The sequence below is a fragment of the Balaenoptera musculus genome, chromosome X, assembly GCF_009873245.2.
Source record: "Balaenoptera musculus isolate JJ_BM4_2016_0621 chromosome X, mBalMus1.pri.v3, whole genome shotgun sequence".
In the NCBI taxonomy this organism is placed as follows: Eukaryota; Metazoa; Chordata; class Mammalia; order Artiodactyla; family Balaenopteridae; genus Balaenoptera; species Balaenoptera musculus.
In genome coordinates, this window is record NC_045806.1 from 15,573,185 (window position 1) to 15,587,795 (window position 14,611).

The window sequence follows — 14,611 nt, forward strand, 5'->3', positions numbered from 1 at the left end:
TGTCCCACCAAGGGACAGGGAAGCTGGCATAGGTAAACACGAACTCCCATTCTTCACTGCTTTGGGGTATTAACTCCCTGGCACTACTAGCTTGTTCCACGTACAGGCCAAGCATGGGCGCATGGGTACAGATCATTCTCAGTAAGGGAGACATGGGAGCCACCAGCATGTGCAGGATCTGTCTGTAGGTGACCTCTGGGTGGGCCAAGGGGAGATGGGCAGAGCACCAATAGCATCTGCTACAGGTGGCTTAACATTTAACTAGACTCACCCATGGATTTGGCCAAGGGCCGTATGTTAAAGCCCTATAGCACTGACTCACACTTCAGGATTTAGTTACAGTTTGTACTGTTCTCATGTGTCATAGTCATGTCCCTCCAACTGGAGTGTAAATTTCCTGGAGTCAGAGATGATGTCCTCTCAGCAGCCAGTCATGCTAGGCACACAGCAGGCACTCATTACCACGCAACTGATTATCCAGTGTAGAAGTAGCAGGTCCCCTTGGCCTTCATCAAAGACCAGACCTAAGCCATCCTGAACCGAAAAGAACCTGCCTCAGACATATGGTCACCTTATCTTTGATAAAGGAGGCAAGCATATACAGTGAAGAAAAGACAGCCTCTTCAATAAGTGGTGCTGGGAAAACTGGACAGGTACATGTAAAAGTATGAAATTAGAACACTCCCTGACACCATACACAAAAATAAACTCAAAATGGATTAAAGACCTAAGTGTAAGGCCAGACACTATCAAACTGTTAGAGGAAAACATAGGCAGAACACTCTATGACATAAATCACAGCAAGATCCTTTTTGACCCAGCCCCTAGAGAAATGGAAATAAAAACACAAATAAACAAATGGGACCTAATGAAACTTAAAAGCTTTTGCACAGCAAAGGAAACCATAAACAAGACCAAAAGACAACCCTCAGAATGGGAGAAAATATTTGCAAATGAAGCAACTGACAAAGGATTAATCTCCAAGATTTACAAGCAGCTCATGCAGCTCAATAACAAAAAAACAAACAACCCAATCCAAAAATGGGCAGAAGACCTAAATAGACATTTCTCCAAAGAAGATATACAGAAGGCCAACAGACACATGAAAGAATGCTCAACATCCTTAATCATTAGAGAAATGCAAATCAAAACTACAATGAGGTATCATCTCACACCGGTCAGAATGGCCATCATCAAAAAATCTACAAACAATAAATGCTGGAGAGGGTGTGGAGAAAAGGGAACCCTCTTGCACTGTTGCTGGGAATGTAAATTGATACAGCCACTATGGAGAACAGTATGGAGGTTCCTTAAAAAACTAAAAATAGAACTACCATATGACCCAGCAATCCCACTATTGGGCATATACCCTGAGAAAACCATAATTCAAAAAGAGTCATGTACCAAAATGTTCATTGCAGCTTTATTTACAATAGCCAGGACATGGAAGCAACCTAAGTGTCCATCATCGGATGAATGGATAAAGAAGATGTGGCACATATATACAATGGAATATTACTCAGCCATAAAAAGAAATGAAATGGAGGTATTTGTAATGAGGTGGATGGAGTTAGAGTCTGTCATACAGAGTGAAGTAAGTCAGAAAGAGAAAAACAAATACAGTATGCTAACACATATATATGGAATCTAAGGAAGAAAAAAAAAAAAAAGGTCATGAAGAACCTAGTGGCAAGACGGGAATAAAGACACAGACCTACTAGAGAATGGACTTGAGGATATGGGGAGGGGGAGGGGTGAGATGTGACAGGGTGAGAGAGTGACATGGACATATATACACTACCAAATGTAAAACCAATAGCTAGTGGGAAGCAGCCGCATAGCACAGGGAGATCAGCTCGGTGCTTTGTGACCACCTAGAGGGGTGGGATAGGGAGGGTGGGAGGGAGGGAGCTGCAAGAGGGAGGAGATATGGGAACATATGTATATGTATAACTGATTCACTTTGTTATAAAGCAGAAACTAACACACCATTGTAAAGCAATTATACTCCAATAAAGATGTTTAAAAAAAAGAACCTGCCTCAGTCCAAAGCTGTTCAGAGAGATGATGCCTATAAGCCATCTGGATGATCCAGTCCAAAAGTGGATTCCACCTTTATGTTTAACCTACAGCTACACAACCACCAAGCAGAGTACACAACCTAGTGTAGCAGGGAGGTTAAGAATGCTGAAGACAGGATAGCGTAGTGGCTAAACACACAAACTTTGGGTCAGATGGCCTCAGCTTGAATTGCAACTCTGCAACCAAAATGTTTAACCGAGGGCAAGTTGCTTACCTTCTTTTTGCCTCGGTTTCCTGTAAGTCTGTAAAACGGAGCCTAATACTAGTGCCTACTTCAAAGAACAGCGGCTGGCACAAGGTAAATATTACCAAAGTGATTATTAAATATCATGAATACTCTTAGTTGGAGTTCTGAAAGACAATAACAAACTCCTATTTAGCCCTTTCCAGATCCCAAAACTTCATTCAGAAAAACCTTTGCATATGCAATGTTATACGTCAATAAAGCTGGAAAAAGAAACAGAAAAAAGAAAAAGAAAAACCTTTGCCATCATGCAGGTTTTTTTTTTTTTTTAACATATACTGAGCCTTAACAAGAGCCCAGGGCTTCCCTGGTGGCGCAGTGGTTGAGAATCTGCCTGCCAATGCAGGGGACACGGGTTCGAGCCCTGGTCTGGGAAGATCCCACACGCCACAGAGCAGCTGGGCCCGTGAGCCACAACTACTGAGCGTGAGCGTCTGGAGCCTGTGCTCCCAACAAGAGAGGCCGCGATAGTGAGAGGCCCGCACACCACGATGAGGAGTGGCCCCCGCTTGCCGCAACTAGAGAAAGCCCTTGCACAGAAACGAAGACCCAACACAGCCAAAAATAAATTAATTAAAAAATAAAAATAAAAAATAAAAAAAAGAAACTGCCAAAGTGTTTAAAAAAAAACAAAAAACAAGAGCCCACTGGGGGAGCTCAGGATTACACCCATTTTGAAGATGAGGAAATAGAGTCCCATATCAGTCTACTGGCAAATAGAGATCATACAAACAGCAGGTGGCAGGCACGGGGAGAGCTCTAACTCTAGATCTCACCACCTTTCTACTATATCATGGGGCACAGTAATGTTTCAGCCAATCCTTTAAGACTGTGGCTCTCTGAGCATGCATCAGCATCACCGGGAGGGATGGTTAAAGCACAGACTGCTGGACCCCACCCTCAGAGTTTCCAATTCAGCAGGTCCAGGCTGGGCCTGAGAGTCTGCACTTCTAAAAAGCTCCCAGGTGATGCTGATGCTGCTTGTCTGGGGGCCACACTCTGAGAACCACTGCCTTAAGAAATCAATTCATCAGAGAGCCAGAGCAAGAAATACGTTCAGCGACCTTAGCATCCACACAGGTTTTCCCTACTCAGGCTGGTTTCAGAGCCATGCAACTCTGTTTACCTGCCCCATTTTCATAATTTTTAAATATACTTTTTCAAAAAGACTTATTTCTACCAAGCAGCTTTCCTTTTGGTGATTTTCTCCCCCTGTGTTCCACTTTCCTTCCTCATCTACTCTGTGGTGGAAAAAGCACTGAAACGCGAGACCAAAGATCTAGTATCTAGTCTGGCTCCGCTGGTTCCTAACCAACAACGTCCCTGGGGACATTTACTCATCAGTAAAGTGGGGACATCTGATTTTTGCCCTGACAATCCCACAGTGGTGTCTTAATGTCCCAAGGAGATGATGTGTGTGAGCACAGTTTACATGAACGTCACATGGCCATAAAAGAATTTGTATCCCATGATATATACCTGGAGGAGTTTTCTCTCCCTACTTATGTCTTCTGCCAGCTGTGTAGGTAATGGTATCGTCTCTGAACCAGTCACATCAACATCACCTGAGAACTTGTTAGAAATGTCAATTCTCAGGGCCCGCCCCAGAGCTACTAAATCAAAAACTCTGAGGGAAGGACCCAGGGATCTGTCTTAACAAGCCTTCCAGGTGATTCTGATGCACACTCATGTTTGAGAACTCTGGTTTTGTGGTTAGGAGCACAAAATTCCAAGTTGGGTACAATTCCCAGCTCGGCCACTCCCTTGAGCAAGTTACTTATCTCTCTGAGCCTCAGTTTCTTGATCTGGGAAATGGTGCTAAGACTAGGATCTCCCCTTAATAGATTTGGTTGAGCAGCTTAAGAGAGTGGATGTATGTAAAGCACATAGGAACCCAGCATATTGTAAGCAGTCAATACAGATTTAGCTCTTATTTCTTTGTGTAAAGTATCGTGGCTTCTTGACAATATGCCCCAGTGCCTACTTTTGAAGGACTGTCAACTGTGTTTTAGTCTGTTGCTGCTAGTAGATATTTGCTTTATCCAACAAAGATTCCTTGGTCTTGCAACTCTCTTTTAAATAAGTAAGCTATTTCTCTGTGTGTCCTTAATAATGTCTTCTTAAATACTGATTCTTTATATTTGCATAGCACTGTATTCTTTTGGCAGTTGTACCCAAAGATATTGCAGCCCTGGGGTTTCTGGACTTTTCATTGCCTTCCTCAGGTACCTTTTCCCCTTCTCACATAAGCTTCTAAGGATCCTCTTTTCTGAAATGGAGGCTGCTTCATTAGGGTGATTCTCTGTCTCCCTTAAGTTTCCATGCAGAAGTGCCTTCGAGTAGGTACTTTTAAAAACAAATAAACACCAGAAATATACCCTCACATATATGGTCAATTAATTTTTGACCAAGGTGCCAAGACCACTCAGTGGGGAAAAGACAGTGTTTTCAACAAATGGTACTGGGAAAACTGGATATCCACTTGCAAAATAATGAAGTTGGATCTTTACCTTACAACATATACAAAATGAACTCAAAATGGATCAAAGGCCCTAAACATAAAAGCTAAAACTATAAAGTTCTTAGAAGAAAAATAGGGGAAAAGCTTCATGACATTTCTTGGATATGACAGCAAAAGCACAGGCAATAAAGTAAAAATAGACAAATTGGACTTCATCAAAATTAAAAACTTTTGTGCATCAAAGAACACTATTAAAAGAGTGAAAAGGGACTTCCCTGGTGGCGCAGTGGTTAAGAATCCACCTGCCAATGCAGGGGACACGGGTTCGATCCCTGGTCCAGGAATATCCCACATGCTGCGGAGCAACTAAGCCCGTGCGCCACAACTACTGAGCCTGCGTGCCACAACTACTGAAGCCCATGTGCTCTAGGGCCCGTGCTCCACAACAAGAGGAGCCACCGCAATGAGAAGCCCGCACACCGCAATAAAGAGTAGCTCCCGCTTGCCACAACTAAAGAAAGCCCGTGCACAGCAACGAAGACCCAACGCAGCCAAAAAAAAAAGAGTGAAAAGACAACTCACAGAAGGGGGAAAATATTTGCAAATCATATATATAATAAAGGATTAATATCCTGAATATATAATGAACTCCTAAAACTCAATGACAACAGAAATCCCCAAACAACCCAATTCAAAAATGGACCAAAGATTCGAATAGTCATTTCTCTAAAGAAGATACACAAATGGCTAATAAGCACATGAAAACATGTTCAAAATCACTAATTAAGGAAATGCAAATAAAAACCACAATGATACCATTTCACATCCATTATCAAAACAACAGAAAATAACAAGTGTTGGTGAGGATATAGAAAAATTGGAATCCTTGTGCCTTGCTGGTGGGAATGTTAAATGGTACAGCCTCTGTGGGAAACAGTTTGGCAGATACTCAAAAAGTTAAACATAGAATTACCATATGACCCAGCAATTCTACTCCTAGGTATATATACCCCAAAGAATTGAAAGAAGGGACTCAAACGGATACTTATACACCAATGTTCACACTAGCATTATTTATAATAGCCAAAAGGTGGAAATAACCCAAATGTCCATCAACATTGAATAGATAAACAAAATATGTACATACAATGGAGCATTATTCAGCCTTAAAAAGGAATGAAATTCTGGATCATGCTACAACATGGATGAACCTTGGAAACATGCTAAGGGAAATAAGCCAGACACAAAGGGATGAATATTGTATGATTCCTTATACTTACATGAGGCACCTAGAATAGGCAAAATCATAGAGACAGAAATAACAGAGGTTACCAGGGCCTGGGGGGAGGGGGGAAGGGAAGTTATTGCTTAATGGGTACAGAGTTCCTATTTGAGATGATGAAAATGTTCTGGAACTGGATAGTGGTGATGGTTGCACAAAATTGTGAATACATTTAATGCCAGTGAATTATATACTTAAAAATGGTTAAAATGGTTAAGTTTTATGTTATGTTTATTTTACCACAGTAAAACAATCCCAAATACACACACACACACACACACAGATAAAATAGGAAAAAGATGAAGGAAAATGGGCACCTTACCTTCCAGGGATGTAACCAGCGTGACATGAAGACAAATGATGACAAGGAATATCCTGAACGTCAGTAAAAGTTCTTCAGGTCTGCCAACACGGCCACACTGCCCACCAGAGAAAAGCATCCTGGAATAAAATAGGGGGACACATCATCACAGCTTGCCATAATCACGACACAACAATGCCCAAAAGGCCAGTCCCTCCAGCAAGACAACCTGCAACCTGCTTCCTTAAATTACTCTAGTCCAGAGAACTGGCAATGCCAGGTGGGCACTGGCTACAAAAAGCAAAACCCATGTTTATTACGGGAGGCCCACCCAGTGGGATATTATAATAAAAATGATAAGCAAGGTAGTCCATGTAGATTTATGGAAAACATCAACACATGCAAAATATCAAGAAAAGAACTTAAAAACACAAAATGCTGCATATATAATGACTACCACTATATAAAGGCTGGTTAAAAACTATGCTAAGAACCAGAAGAGGTCACAGAATCTTATAAATGATCTATCCCATTTATGTCATACTGTAAAAGGATGGGTACACTGCATTTCCTCTTTATTATATGTTAATTCATTATCATCGCTTACATTTTTAGTAGTGGGGAGGGCAGAGTCAACATTTTTTAAAAAGTGAAGTTTATATCAATACTGAATTTTAAAGTCTCATTTACCGTTCATTTATTCATTTCCTTCCAACGAATAATCATCGAGGGCCAATATATACCAGATGAGATGTGAGGGTTAACCAGGCGGTAACTAGATGAAATACACATGGGGGAGGTGGGGCAGAGGCTGAGAGGAGCTCGGCACGCGGAGAAAACTGCAGATGCTAAGGCTGCGTCCGTTCCTCTCCCGATGGAGGAGTTGGCCAACGGAACCCCGTGACAGGCAGTCAGCACCCGCAGCAGGCGCTGGCGGGGGATACTGAGGGAGGAAGAAGCCAGCCAGGAAATCACATCCCACCCACGGGGCTCGGGCAGTGAGAGCCCACTGAGCAGGCTCCTTCTACGTGGCCACAGGGGAAGGGGCCGGGACAGACCAGGCTGTGTGTTCTCAGCTGGCAGAGCTCCTGGCCACAGGGCACCCAAGCACCTAGCCACCACCGCAGCTTCTGTCGGCCTGAGATAGAGTGTGCAGGCACCGCGGTGAAGGCTAAAGAGCATGGGATCAAAGGTCCTGGCTCTGCCACACTGTCTGAGTGACTCTGGATAAGTTATTTCCGATGGCCAAGATTCCCCATCTAGCAAACTGTGATAATAGCACCAGCCTGATAGTGTCGCTGTGGTGAGTAAACAAGAGATCTGGGCACAGGGGCTGGCACTGTGAAGGCACTATAAATGCTAGCTGTAGACCCTTCAGTCAGTCAACAAATAGCTATTTTGCACCTCATACGTGCAGGGTTAAGATAGTGCAGGGATTACAGGGATAAGGACACAGAAAGATGGGAATAAATCACGATTTCTCAGTCTCCAGGAAAAGCTAGCAATCTTTAAGAATCCTATAATTTAACAGCCATTGCCGGTACCAGAGGAATGATTCTTTCCTTGGACATGGCATGATAACGTCTTAGAGCAGGACGTGAATCCTTCTCCTTCCAAAGAGGACTTCTATTTTTAAAATCAATACTGTAAATTGTATTATATATTAATAACACACTATATTAATAAATTATAAAGTGCCTCTGGTTTCTCTCCAGCACTTTCATCCTCTCTCTGTTCATAATGGCATATTACTGACCCTCCCGAATGAGTCACTTGAACAAAACGTCGTTGTGCAAAGATAAAGCAATGTCTCTCTGGAAGAAAATTTAAGTGTCTACTACAGCTACACACAATAATATTGATGAATCTCTGAAATACCATGTTAGATAAAGGAGCCAGACATAAAGGAATGCATGTTGTCCATGATCCCATTCAGATGAGGAACAAAAGCAGGCAAAACTAATCGATGGAATGAGGGTGGGAGCATGGTTTACCCTTGGAAGGGGGCAGAGGATATAACAATTAGAAGTGGGCTCAGTGGGGCTTCCGAGGTTCCGGTAATATTCTGTGTGCTGGTTACATGGTGTGTTCAGTTTCTGAAATTCATTGAATTATACACTAATATATATGTCATAAAAAGTTTCATATAAAAGTTTAAAAATTAATCTATTTAAAATTTTTAACTCAGCTCCCCCTCCAGAAGCATTCCCTTTTTTTTTTTTTAAGCTATATTTAATGAACCTCTACAAAAAAACTCTCCTATACAAATGCCTTAGGCTTGACGCTACCTGGAATTCACAGAGCTGATTTAGAAGATTTACTACACAAGTATCTAATTTTAGTTCTGGAAAGAGTATCAGAGCAGTCTGTTTCTGGAAAGGAATTCAGAATTCACCTAGCTGAAACCCTTATTCTACAGATGTAGAAAGAGGCCCAACGTGTTCTAGGGGATGGGTCAAGGTCATCTGGCTGTTTGATGGGACTCCTACTCTTTCTACCAGGCCACAATGCTGGCCTCCTGGGAATTGATCTCCTTGGAAGTAAACTGTTTTGAGTTCGTCAGGTGAAATGAATCAACAAACTCAAAATGCTATTATAGAATTTTCAAAATTTCTGCAAACTCATTCTTGAGCTTTGCCAACTTCTAGGGTAGGGCCTAAGTGGTGTATAAGATATGGTCAAAGTTAAATTAGTCATGGCACTGAGTGACTGGTTAATATGTGCTGTGACTTGGGCCTCTGATCAAAATAAACCATGCTTTTCCACTGAAGAGAGCTTGTACTCAGCTCCCAGATGACAGCAGGACAGGGCACAACGAAGGGTGATTCCAGTAACCATCTTGAAAAGAGAATATGGATCAGGAAGAACTTACTACAGACCTGGCACCACTGAAAAGACTGCTTTCCATTGTCCATATTCCAAGCCTGTAATATGTTTCCTCAAGGCTGAATATATATTTCTTAATAGGAGAAGAAGTTTTATGGTATTTAAAATAGTGCCACTCCTACTGCCTTCTGCATAAACTAGAGAACATCCTGCTGGGTCATGACATCTCTGGGATCACTGATCAAAGAGGGAAATCTATGGATTTTGAAACCCTAACTCATTATATATAAAAGTCATTTTTATCTTTTTCAGCTGGAACTTTTCTTCATCTTCTGGTGCAAGTTGGGTTGCTTCAAGGCTATCTACGTCATCAACAAAGATGAATAGCCACTGGTTCTTAGCAAAATTTCAAGATGCTAAGGATGGCTTGTAAGATAGCATCCATTACAAAGAAAACTATTTGCTAGCATTTAAAAAGTAAAATCTAGACCTTGACACTAGATAACCACTCATTAACGATTACCCCAGGTTCATCTTTTGTGGTTGTAGACTCTGATGTAAATGGCAACCCCTAAGGTTGAACAGTACATAAGCTACATGACTGAATGCCATGGCCCTGCTTGTACCACTCCAAGAAATTATTCTAGATCTCTTCAATTTCATTAAATAGTATAAGTATCATATTTTTTAAAATGTAGACCATCAGTGCAACCTTGAATGGTAATAAATGATAAATCTATCTTTATCTAGGTATAGAATAAAGTTTAAAAGGAGGGAAATAGCTTGACACCACTGCAGAGCAGGTCTGGGTGAGGGTCATTCTCTGCTACCACAGGTTAACTGATGTAATCTGATTATACCATGGCTGCAGTGATGTATGCAATTATCAATATTTTTGACTTGAGTAGCAAGAGGTGTGATAATTGCTCCCTAAGTGTTTTAGAAAATGTTACACCTTTGAGATATTTACACTGATTCATAAGTGTTGGCTAACAAGACTAGCACAAGGAGGACTTCCCTGGTGGCGCAGTAGTTAAGAATCCGCCTGCCAGTGCAGGGGACACTGGTTCGAGCCCTGGTCCTGGAAGATCCCACATGCCGCAGAGCAACTAAGTCCGTGCGCCACAACTACTGAGCCTGCGCCCTAGAGCCTGCGAGCCACAACTACTGAGCCCGCGTGCCTAGAGCCCATGCTCCACAACAAGAGAAGCCACCGCAATGAGAAGCCCGTGCACCGCAACAAAGAGTAGCCCCGGCTCTCCACAACTAGAGAAAGCCTGCGTGCAGCAACGAAGACCCAACATAGCCAAAAATAAATAAATTAAAAAAAAAAAAAAAAAAAGACTAGCACAAGGAGAAATTATAAAGGGAGGTACTAAAGAGGTTCTCAGGGCAGATAAATCAAGAACTAAAAGGTGAAAAAGCAATTGACTCTGATCATTCAACTGTCAAAGAAGTCAGAGAATCTCAGGGCTGGTTTTCTTTAGAGTCTCTGGTTATATCTTTAACCACTTAAAAAAGAAAAAAGAATTGGGAAACTGTAAAAGCATAATTAAATTTCAACTTGAACTCTGCTAAAAGACCCTGATACAGCAAATATCTCCAAAATTCTTTTTTCTTCAATGTTCCAGGAATATGTTGGGTTAGGTTATTTAGACCAAACCTTCTGCTGAAGACAATTAAAAATCATGAATAAAATATTAAAAGCATTTTCTTAAATATATCAGAGAGCTGATAAGATAGAAGAGAATCACCAGGCCAAAGGTGAATCCAAAGCAGGAATTCAGGGAGGTAATATAAGCAAAGGAGACCCTTAACGCCTGAGGGCGTAAGGAAGCAAACTTGAGCTCCAGATACAAAATACAAAAGAACAGTTCAGAGACATGGAGAAAAGAAATACAAGGTCTAACATACACTGAAACAAAATTCAAAGAAGAGAGAATGAGGAAGAGTCAATGTTTGAAATTAGGATGACAGATTGACCTCACACTGGTGAAAAACATCTATCCACAGATGCAACAAGCCCAAAGGACTTCTACAATAAATAAAAAGGGATCTACACCTAGACACAAAACAGTGAAATTGAAGAAAACCAAAGACACAGAGAAAATCTTGAAAGTAGCCAAAGAAAACAAGACAGTTAACCTTCAAAGGCGCATCTGTTAGACTGACAGCTATCTTCTCAGAAGCAACAATGGAAACCAGAAGATAAACAAAAACTGTGATATTGTTCACTACTTGCAAATCCTCACTGAAATAAATCCTAAAAGATATATTCAGGCAAAAGATGTAAGATCTGAGATACAATAAGAAACAAAGAACAAAGAAAGTAGTTAGTATGTGACCCGACCCATTCCTAACATTTGTAGTATACAGGTCAAGAGTTTGAAAAGAGATCCAGTTTGCCCTTATTCTTCCACTAAGTCTCCATCTTAAACTACAAGAGGCTTTGTGCACATGGATGTGGACACCTCAGCCTATAGATCCAAACCCCCCTCTCTCCTTCAAGCAGCTATCCTTTGATCATCCCTTAGGTCTAGAGGTAGGTACACCTGCAGCATGGCTTGCCCTGGAGAAGAGGACTGCTCGGGTCCTGGAAATAGGCACAGAATATTTGGATAGGAAATTCCCAACTCCTGAGTTTCCAAAACATGACACAGAAGCAAGGGTTGGGGGAGAAGAAGGGCGGGCTCAAGGTGGGCATGCCTTCTTTATATCAAAAAGTTCTCATCCTTTGGAGAGGGGTATGACTGGGGAAGGGCCAGAGAGGGGACCTCTATAAAGCATGAGACACAGGGCAGAGGCCCCAGTTGCCCAGAGCTAAGGGTGGCACCATATAGTGGTAAATCCAAATGAACTTTGACTATATAAAATATTAATAATATCTTGCAGGGATAAGTGACACATGACAGAATAAAATATGGCAACTATATTTAATATATCAATTAGGAGATAAAAATGAAATTTAAAAATTAAAGTCAGGCTTCCCTGGTGACGCAGTGGTTAAGAATCTACCTGCCAATGCAGGGCACACGGGTTCAAGCCGTGGTCCAGGAAGATCCCACATGCCGCGAAGCAAGTAAGCCCATGTGCCACAACTACTGAGCCCACGCTCTAGAGCCCGCGTGCCACAACTACTGAGCCCGCGTGCCACAACTACTGAGCCTGCATGCCACAACTACTGAAGCCTGCGCACCTAGAGCCCATGCTCTGCAACAAGAGAAGCCACCACAATGAGAAGCCTGTGCACCACAAGGAAGAGTAGGCCCCGCTCACCACAACTAGGGAAAGCCTGTGCACAGCAACAAAGATCCAGTGCAGCCAAAAATAAATAAATTAAATAAATAAATTTATTTTTTAAAAAATTAAAGTCTTCCAAGGTCCTTGTATTATCCTACAGGAAGCTAAATGTACTGATTATCTTCCAACATTGAAAACTTGAGTAGATGCTGTAATTTCTGTAGTAGTTACTAAAAAACAGAAGTGGGGTATATAATTTCCTAACTAGTGGAGGGGGAGAAATGGTTTTTAGAATTTCAGTCATTTGGAAAGAAGGCAAGAAAGGGGAGAAAAAGAAACAAAGAATGGTGAGGAAAAATAGAAGATGGTGGGTTTAAACACACATACAAATCAATGATTCATTAAATATAAATGGACTAAATGATTCAATTAAAAGGCAAAGATTATAAGACTGAAAAAAATACAAAATGCAACTATATGCTATTTACAAGGACACAACTAGAACAATGATACAGAAAGTTTGAAAATAAAAGGATGGAAAAGATATGCAATGCAGATACTAATCAAAAGAATATTAATGTGTTTATACTAATATCAAACAAATTATACTTTAAAGCAAAAAGCATTACCTATAAATAAAATGGTTCATTCATAAAAGGTTTAATTCCATAAGAAGACTAAACAAATTTACACATGAATGCAACTAATAATATAGCCTCAAAATACACAAAGCAATATTTTTGACATAATACAAGGAGAGATAGAACAAATTCACAATCATATTGAGAGATGTTCACACATGTCTATCAACAATTGATAAGGGCTTCCCTGGTGGCGCAGTGGTTGAGAATCCGCCTGCCAATGCAGGGGACACGGGTTCGAGCCCTGCTCTGGGAAGATCCCACATGCCGCGGAGCAACTAGGCCCGTGAGCCACAACTACTGAGCCTGCGCGTCTGGAGCCTGTGCTCCGCAACAAGAGAGGCCGCGACAGTGAAAGGCCTGCGCACCGCGATGAAGAGTGGCCCCCGCTTGCCGCAACTAGAGAAAGCCCTCGCACAGAAACGAAGACCCAATACAGCAAAAATAAACAAATAAACTTGAAAAAAGGCCACAAGCAAAATTAAAAAAAAAAAAAAAAAAAAACAATTGATAAAATTCAAAGAAAGTCACTAAGGATATAGAATATTTGAATGGCACATTCAACCAACCTGACTTAAAGACCATACATGAACCTTCCAGAGTACATAACCTTTTCAAGTACACACAGAATATTTATGAAAGCCAACCAGGCCATAAAAGAAGTCTCACAAACATTTTACAGATTTAGAAAAAAGGAGTATGTTCTCTGACCACAACACAATTAAGCTATAATAAAAAGTTAAACTATTATTTAACAAATAACTTTTGGGTCAAAGAAGACCTAACATATATTAGAAAATATCTGACTGGGTCAATAATAAAAACATTATATCTCAAAACATGTGGGATAGAGCTAAAGATCTTTAGAGTGAAATTTCTATTTTAAATGCACATATTTAAAAAAAGAGAAAGACTTAAAATTAATGAGTTAAGCACCTTCTTAAGAAGTTTGAAAAAGAACAGCAAAATAAACCTAAAGAAGAAGAAAGGAAATAATAAAAATAAAAGATAAAATGACATAAAAAGACACAAAGGTTATTAACAAAGCCAAGGCTGTTCTTTGGAAAGACAATTCTGGCAAAATTAAGAGAAGGGGAGGTGGGAGGGAGGGAAAGAGAGGGAAGAAAAGAGAGAGAAGTGTAAGCGAATAACCAACAGAAAAAATTTAAAAAGCAACATAACTGAAAATGTTATAAACATAAAAGGTAAAAGGATCTTAGGAAGAACTTTATTCAATCATTTTGAAAATCTAGATAAAAATGGGCAAATCTCTAGGAAAAAAATATAACTTACCAAGAAGGAATCAAGAAGAAATAATAAACCTGAAGAGACACATAATTAAAAGGTCTAGGGGGGCTTTCCTGGTGGCACAGTGGTTAAGAATCCGCCTGCCAATGCAGGGGACACGGGTTTGAGCCCTGCTCCAGGAAGATCCCACATGCCATGGAGCAACTAAGCCCGTGCGCTGCAACTACTGAGCCTGCGCTCTGGAGCCCGCGAGCCACAATTACTGAGCCCGTGCGCCACAACTACT

At 41.0% G+C, this 14,611-nt stretch overlaps 1 protein-coding gene across 13 annotated transcripts in view; it reads right to left on the reverse strand.

The window, feature by feature from the left end:
• The window catches only part of ADGRG2 (adhesion G protein-coupled receptor G2), a 142,415-nt gene that overhangs the window by 72,516 nt on the left and 55,288 nt on the right, over window positions 1–14,611 (reverse strand). For 12 of the 13 annotated variants that reach the window (XM_036840816.1, XM_036840815.1, XM_036840813.1 and 9 more), the window contains one exon: window positions 6,392–6,510. In XM_036840816.1, coding sequence (XP_036696711.1) covers window positions 6,392–6,509 — 118 coding nt within the window. In that variant the 5' untranslated portion in view covers window position 6,510. Of the gene's footprint in view, window positions 1–6,391; window positions 6,511–14,611 lie in introns of those variants that run through there. The other variant, XM_036840819.1, reaches the window with a different exon arrangement.